The sequence below is a fragment of the Rhinichthys klamathensis genome, unplaced genomic scaffold (genome assembly GCF_029890125.1).
Source record: "Rhinichthys klamathensis goyatoka isolate OS25496 unplaced genomic scaffold, OSU_Roscu_1.1 h1tg000230l_1, whole genome shotgun sequence".
In the NCBI taxonomy this organism is placed as follows: Eukaryota; Metazoa; Chordata; class Actinopteri; order Cypriniformes; family Leuciscidae; genus Rhinichthys; species Rhinichthys klamathensis.
This window is the reverse complement of record NW_026606754.1, coordinates 1,032,362-1,040,055: the sequence shown is the minus strand read 5'-3', so window position 1 is coordinate 1,040,055 and position 7,694 is coordinate 1,032,362. Positions and strand designations below refer to the sequence as shown.

Sequence of the window (7,694 nt, the reverse complement as noted above, 5' to 3'; positions counted from 1 at the left end):
CAGACAGTGGGCACAAACCTGTGGACACATTTCTCACACTCAACACTCGAGCGGCTTTTCTGCGCTTTATGAGAGTGTGCTCTGTGAGTGACACGGAACGTGTTGTGCTTGTGTGTAGGGGTGAACACTGGGGCGTGGGCACTTTCACTACACTTAAGACACCAACGGCACTATACTCTTTTGAGATTTCTCTGGGTCGCCGTGAAGACGGCGTATGTGTGCAGGCGAGAGGGTAAATGAACCGGCTCGTTGGCTGCTAAATGGACCACTGCAGTAGCCTGTTTGAAGGGGACTGACAGGGAAATAAACTTTGACGGCGGTCCGGCCGCAGCGGGACACGCGCGTCTTTCTCTCTCATAGTTTGATATGAGTCTTTAGTGATAGAGCGGGCAGAAAAATAGGCATGGGCACGAACTCGTGGACACATATCCTACGTTCAACACTCGAGCGGTTTCCCGCTTTAAGGGAGTGGGCTCTGTTCTGTGAATAACACGGGAAGTGTTGTGCTTGTGTGTAGGGGTGAACACCGAGATGTGGGCACCTTTCTACACTAAAAAACACCATCGGCGTGAGCCGGATCCGAAAACGGCGGCTTGCTGAGGAGAGCCGCATAAATTTTATCTGCTGCGGGAGCCAGGATCGAACACGGGTCTCTGGCGCGAAAGCTTAAGGTTTAGCCACTGAGCCACATGGGGAAACAACGTAAGCTTTAGTTGGCGCGAGCAGATAAGAGAGAGCGTCATCACAGTTTTCGTGTGCGTGTCGGCATTGTCTGCAGGCGTGCGTGTTATAACAGGCTCTCTACTGCAGTATAGACATTACCAGCCGCTCGAACTAGGAGGAGCTGGAAAATGTTTGAGAAAAAGAGGGGGTTTGTCAAGCCTCGGCGGGACAAAAAACCACTCTTTCCTTCTTTCGCCGGTGACGCATGCGCTCGGGGCGCGCGCTCGCTTTCTGTACGTAAGAAAGCTGGTCGCGCGAGCTGCATAAATTTTATCTGCTGCGAGAGCCGGGATCGAACACGGGTCTCTGGCGCGAAAGCTTAGAGTCTAGCCACTGAGCCACGGGGGAAACAACATAAGCTTTAGTTGGCGCGAGCAGATAAGAGAGAGAGCGTCATCACAGTTTTCGTGTGCGTGTCGCTCGGGGCGCGCGCTCGCTTTCTGTATGTAAGAAAGCTGGTCGCGAGCTCAGAGAGGAGAGCTGCATAAATTGTATCTGCTGCGAGAGCCGGGATCGAACACGGGTCTCTGGCGCGAAAGCTTAGAGTTTAGCCACTGAGCCACGGGGGAAACAACATAAGCTTAAGTAGCGCGAGCAGATAACAAAGAGCGCGCGCGGCAGCTTCCTTGTAAAGGAAGCTAGCCGCGGTTAGAACAGCAGTCCAGCAGTCCTCGGACGCGACGGCAGTGAGGCTCGTGAGCGGCAGCTGCGCGTCGGTGAAGGGAGGCGGGGAAGGTGAAAAAGCGAGGCTCGAGGGAGGCTTTCCGGCGAGCGCGTCGCTGTGGCTACAGGCTCCGGCTGCCTTTGGGAACGGCGCTTATCACTGCGCGGTCCCACAAAGGGCGGAGTGACTGCTTCTGCGGAGTCGCGGTAGCTTCCTTGTAACGTAAAGGAAGCTAGCCGCGGTTAGAACAGCAGTCCCTTGTGGCGTGTCCCTCAACCTCATCCTCAGACGCGACGGCAGTGAGGCTCGTGAGCGGCAGCTGCGCGTCGGTGAAGAGAGGCGGGGAAGGCGAGAGCGAGGCTCGAGGGAGGTTCTCCGGCGAGCGCGTCGCTGTGGCCACAGGTTCCGGCTGTCCACAGGAAGTGCGAGGCATCTTGAAAAAGACGCTCGCTGCTCTTTTAGGAGTAAGAGAAAAGAGAATACAACAACAATGTAAAAAGGATACGTCGCCGGATAGCGTAGCTCGCACGGATGGCTGAAGGTGGCGAAGACGGCCGGCTTCCTCAGCGCTGTCCTGGCTGGCTGTTCGCTGTCTCGACGGCGACGGTGGCTTCCCTCAATCCAGCGATGCGAAGAGCTCGCTGAAGAGTCGAAAAATCAGGGAATTCAGCCTACGAGCCCCTTCTTTTATACGCTAAGCCACGCCCATTCTGGCGGGCTGTGACGCTATGAAGGCGCGAGCGCCCTTCATTGGGCGTGACGTCACGCCGGGCTCACTGGTAGGCTGCAGCAGTTGCCTGCAGGGCAGCCAATGAGCACGCTAGACTGCCTGCTCTAGGTCTGCTAGCTGCTGCACTGCGTTGACAATGAATACAAAATTAGGATAATTTTTTGGCTTCAATATCTCGAGAAGATGAATCTTTCCCGTAGCGTAAGCTAAACTTACGCAATACGAGAGAACCTCTCGTAAGAGAACTTTATCTGTGAGATCTGTGTTTGAGTACCACGAGCTCTTAGACTGTGTGAGTTTAAGTTGTTCAACCGTGTAGGGAGACGGGTGCCAATTTGTTTGGAGTATCTACTCCTAAACTTTTTTCCTGTTTATTCTTTGTTAGTCAGGGAGAGAGGTAAGATAATTGTCTTTGATTTCATCTTCTTTTTGTTAGGAAATTTAATTGGGTTTAAACCTTAGGAAGTCTCCATTTTGTTTGTTATTTTGGCCTCGCCCTCTCCTGACGATTTGGTTATTATTTAAACTTATTTATCTGTTACTGACCCTTGCTTATTTTGTAAATATGTTGAGCAAGCCTTTGTTGGCCTCTATTCAAGAAAATAAATAAAGAACTACTTAATCAATCTCCCTCAAGTTCCTTTTATGATCAGGTCAAACTCAAAGGGTGTTGTGTAAATCTGTTAGATATAAAAGTGAAATACAGATAGAGCTGGGATAGACGAAAAGGAGATTTCTCACTTTCTTTTTTTGTTACATCTTTCATTTATTGTTAGTCCCTCTTTTTCCCTAGACTAGAAGGAGGGAACGTAACAAATGTAACAACAGTGCTTGCTCATTTAGCCCGGCTTCTAGAAATGAGGTATGGAAAGATGTTTTTTGTTTGAGAAAGGTCTTCAACGTATCAAAATCTGCTTTTCTAGGGTACTCTGACAACTATGGTCACAGGGGTCATTGAAGTTTATAGTTTAAGGGGACATTTCTCAGTTAAAGCCTTACTTTACTGCGTTATATTAAAGAGTCCTGCGTATTATCTTGATGTTTTGAGAATATTTTGATAAAGCCTGGCCAAATGTGTGTGTTAGTCTATTTGGTTGCAGGTTTTGGAACCACTGGCATTATTGGAAATTGACTGAGTTGTTGTTCTGGTCATGTTGGCGCCCAGCAAACCAAATCTGTGACCTGAAAGCTCATGACGTGCCTAACTTCAGGGTCCGAGTGTCAGCTGCATAATCAATGGAGATATGCTTCAGTCTATCTGTATATGTGTGGAAATTCCTATGTTTATCTATTTCTTAACCAATGAGAATCATTCAACCTGAAGCAAGGACATAGCTTAGACCTGGGTGAAGGGTATAATCGCTGTGATCTTTGTAACTGTAAGCGGGGCGGCCTACGAACTCCTTGTAAGTCTTGAAGCCAACTTCTACCTGATGAAACTGCAAACTATCTTCAGTTTAAAAAAAAATCTTCAATTTATTATAATTCTGGTTCTGGGTCTTTGACTGGTCTTATTATTAATAACTAGTAAAATATTACTTTATCAAATATTACATGCACAAACACAATTATTTTAGTGCATACATTCAAACCTCACAATAACACACACATAATTATTACACAATAATATATCCAATTGATTATATCATGCAGAAAACAGGAACAAAGTGAGTACTTGCTTTATAGTTTTAATGGGTTTCAATGGGGACATTTTTGTCCTTAAGGTCCTGAGTGTATAAGTGTTTTTTTTACCCAGTGATTTATGAAAGGAATTGAGGGTGAAATAAGAAAATTTCAATAAAAATACACACTTGTGCCAAAATTGATGCAGTTGGCATTAACACTGCATAATAACACAGTTAAAGCCCTCAGATCCCAGGACACATGGATAATAGTCAAACCTCTCTGGATTATCAGGGAGCGTTTTATCTACACGACTGTATGACACACTGGTCAGATCAGCAGAGAGTGTGAGACGACGATGTGTTGTGTTTGGATCTAGAGTCAACGGAGCTGCAAAGAGAATAACATCAGATTAGAGGATGAAATGTTATGGTATTAGAAATGTACCTGAAATGAACTATCTTCTGCATCTTCTGGTGTCAAATCTGCTGAGACTCACTGTGTTGGACAGTTTCCAGCATCTTCTTCCAGACTCTGAACGGCAGGTTACCCAGATAACGCCACACATGAATCAAAGCTCCAGAACTCATCCGTGGATCCGGCTGTGAGATCTGGACTCTGAGGAACATTCAGGAGTCAGAACTGCAGTGAATTTGAGTTCAGATCCACTGAGAGAAGAAATACGAGCAGCTCACTTACCTTTCCATCGAGACTTTATAGTTCTGGAAAATATAGAGTTTGAAAACATTTTAATATCTTATCAAACACTCTCACTGTCAATGAGTCTCTCTATACAAGTTGTTTTATGCAAAGAGAATGAAGCCAGATTGATTTGTAACCTTTATAAATGAGATGTCATTGTCTTTTTTTCATCTTCTCCATGTCTCTGATTGTGTGTGAAAGAGATGAGAAGTGTCTGTGTATCTCTTTCAGCTTCTTCTTCATCCTCTGCTTCTTCTGCTCCTCTTCCTCCCTCAGTGCAGTGATTGTAGCTTCTTCTTCGTCTCTGAGAAACTGATGAAGCTTCTCAAACTCTTCTTTAATCTGACGCTCTGTGTGCTCAGCTTGAGACTGAAATCAAATCACATTCACTTCAGTCAGCTCTGTATGAACACACACTCCTATAATGTCCATAATAAACTCTGTGTGTGAATGTTGAGTATTTAACTCTTTATATCCTCACCTTGATGTGTTGAATTGTTTCATCACACTCTTCTTTCATTTCTTCTCCATGTTTGAGCTTGTTTAGTAAGGACGTCAGTGCTGTATTAAATTCCTCCTACAGGTTAAAGTGAAAATCTGTGAAACTTATGCAGCTATAAGAGGTTTAAACATTGTATGTCTGGTTGTTTTTATTGTTACATTATTTATACTGTATGTTGAATGGATCATTCTCAGGAAGCATTTGTGCCTGAAAATTAAACAACATATATTTTTTAATTATTTAATTTGGAAAGGAAGAACATCAAGAAATCGTGTTTTCACCAAAGAAATGTGTTTTTTTGCAATGGCCAATTCTTAATTATAATATACATGCAGGTGTATATTTGTGGTTGTGTAAATACAAATACAGAAAGTTAAAGTATGTTAGTATCATTCACTTTTTGATGTCTTAAATCACATATTATTATTGAAAAAATATTAATAACCCATGACATTTCTATATATATATATATATATATATATATATAAACACTCACCGGCCACTTTATTAGGTACACCTGTCCAACTGCTCGTTAACACTTAATTTCTAAGCAGCCAATCACATGGCGGCAACTCAGTGCATTTAGGCATGTAGACATGGTCAAGACAATCTCCTGCAGTTCAAACCGAGCATCAGTATGGGGAAGAAAGGTGATTTGAGTGACTTTGAACGTGGCATGATTGTTGGTGCCAGAAGGGCTGGTCTGAGTATTTCAGAAACTGCTAATCTACTGGGATTTTCACGCACAACCATCTCTAGGGTTTACAGAGAATGGTCCGAAAAAGAAAAAACATCCAGTGAGCGGCAGTTCTGTGGGCGGAAATGCCTTGTTGATGCCAGAGGTCAGAGGAGAATGGCCAGACTGGTTCGAGCTGATAGAAGGGCAACAGTGACTGAAATAACCACTCGTTACAACCGAGGTATGCAGCAAAGCATTTGTGAAGCCACAACACGCACAACCTTGAGGCGGATGGGCTACAACAGCAGAAGACTCCACCGGGTACCACTCATCTCCACTACAAATAGGAAAAAGAGGCTACAATTTGCAAGAGCTCACCAAAATTGAACAGTTGAAGACTGGAAAAATGTTGCCTGGTCTGATGAGTCTCGATTTCTGTTGAGACATTCAGATGTTAGAGTCAGAATTTGGCGTAAACAGAATGAGAACATGGAACCATCATGCCTTGTTACCACTGTGCAGGCTGGTGGTGGTGGTGTAATGGTGTGGGGGATGTTTTCCTGGCACACTTTAGGCCCCTTAGTGCCAATTGGGCATCGTTTAAATGCCACGGCCTACCTGAGCATTGTTTCTGACCATGTCCATCCCTTTATGGCCACCATGTACCCATCCTCTGATGGCTACTTCCACCATGTCACAAAGCTCTAATCATTTCAAATTGGTTTCTTGAACATGACAATGAGTTCACTGTACTAAAATGGCCTCCACAGTCACCAGATCTCAACCCAATAGAGCATCTTTGGGATGTGGTGGAACGGGAGATTCGCATCATGGATGTGCAGCCGACAAATCTGCGGCAACTGTGTGATGCCATCATGTCAATATGGACCAAACTCCCTGAGGAATGCTTCCAGCACCTTGTTTGAATCTATGCCACGAAGAATTGAGGCAGTTCTGAAGGCAAAAGGGGGTCCAACCCGTTACTAGCATGGGGTACCTAATAAAGTGGCCGGTGAGTGTATATATATATATATATATTAAAACATGTTTTGGTGCAATGCTTACATTCAAGAAGATGTGAACATCAGAGGGGTCTAAGCTTAATGCAGAAATTTGTATCGGTAGTAAATCATAGAGGTTTAGTCTGAGCAAAAATACTGGTCTATTGTGTACACAAATAATAATGTTTCTATGTTTAGCTCTGTATTTAGCTAATTAAATGAGAGACATTTGTCTTACCTTGTAAGATGAAAGCACTTCACTGATGGGTCTGAATGTGTGATTGGTGTGTTTCTCTGAGTCTCTGCACACTAAACACACAGGCTGTTTGTCCTCCAGACAGAAGAGTTTGAGTTTCTCACTGTGTAAACTGCAGATCTCCTCAGATCCTGATGAACTTTTCTCATTTCCCTCCTTTATCAATGAATCACACAAGTTTTTTAATGTGAGATTAACTGGAGGATCATCTCTTGAGGATCTTCTCCTGCAGACAGGACACTCCTGGGTTTCTTTAGTTTTCCAGAACTGGTGTAGACACTCTTTACAAATACTGTGACTACAGGACAGAAAAACAGGAACCTTGAAGATTTCATAGCAAACAGGACAAGAAAGCTCTTCCACAGATTTTGAATCCATTTCCTCGTCTTGTAAAATATCAAATGATCTACAATTTACTTTCACTTTCTGAACTTTTGGTTTAAAGAGTAAATAACTATTATAATTAAAATCTAATCTGGGTTCATTCAGAAATACACAAAAGTTCTGATATAATGTGTCCTCTTCTGTTCTTCACAGCACTGACTCGTTTTAGCTTTCAGTACAAATGAAAGGTAGAAATAATGACTTGTCACTTCCTGGTAGGTTTTGTAAGAGGGTGGAGTTTCTGATGACCTTTTGGATCGTCTGGGGCCGGTTGCATGAGTTAGTCATCTTTTATTTTTCTTTAAAGGGGTCATATAATGGTACATGCACTTTTACAAGTTGATTGTACTGAAATGTGTGTTGGCAGTGCCTGTACACAACCATCATATAATGATAAAAATCCATCCAGTGTTTTTGTTTTAATCTCCTT

At 43.6% G+C, this 7,694-nt stretch overlaps 2 protein-coding genes across 2 annotated transcripts; both read right to left on the bottom strand.

Annotated features, from left to right (window-relative positions):
- Positions 1-3,954: 3,954 nt before the first annotated feature.
- Positions 3,955-4,458, bottom strand: LOC130099513 (E3 ubiquitin-protein ligase TRIM35-like). Its single transcript, XM_056265225.1, has 3 exons — positions 4,440-4,458; positions 4,240-4,358; positions 3,955-4,130 (listed from the first exon to the last, which is right to left on the bottom strand). Exons 1-3 carry the CDS (start codon positions 4,445-4,447, stop codon positions 3,955-3,957), a joined length of 303 nt encoding a protein of 100 aa, XP_056121200.1. The 5' UTR covers positions 4,448-4,458.
- A 137-nt stretch (positions 4,459-4,595) lies between these two features.
- Positions 4,596-7,414, bottom strand: LOC130099512 (E3 ubiquitin-protein ligase TRIM35-like). The gene is made up of 3 exons (XM_056265224.1): positions 6,863-7,414; positions 4,924-5,019; positions 4,596-4,811 (listed from the first exon to the last, which is right to left on the bottom strand). The coding sequence occupies exons 1-3, from the start codon at positions 7,256-7,258 to the stop codon at positions 4,596-4,598; spliced, it is 708 nt and encodes a 235-aa protein (XP_056121199.1). The 5' UTR covers positions 7,259-7,414.
- Between the last annotated feature and the right edge of the window lie 280 nt (positions 7,415-7,694).

Coding starts and splice junctions, on each gene's coding strand:
- LOC130099513 (XM_056265225.1), bottom strand. Junction 4,131..4,239: donor GCTGGAAACTGTCCAACACA/GTGAGTCTCAGC, acceptor TTCTCTTTGCAG/CTCCGTTGACTCTAGATCCA.
- LOC130099512 (XM_056265224.1), bottom strand. CDS start 7,258: ATGGATTCAAAATCTGTGGAAGAGCTTTCTTGTCCTGTTTGCTATGAA. Junction 5,020..6,862: donor AAGTGCTTTCATCTTACAAG/GTAAGACAAATG, acceptor TTTAACCTGTAG/GAGGAATTTAATACAGCACT. Junction 4,812..4,923: donor AAACAATTCAACACATCAAG/GTGAGGATATAA, acceptor ATTTGATTTCAG/TCTCAAGCTGAGCACACAGA.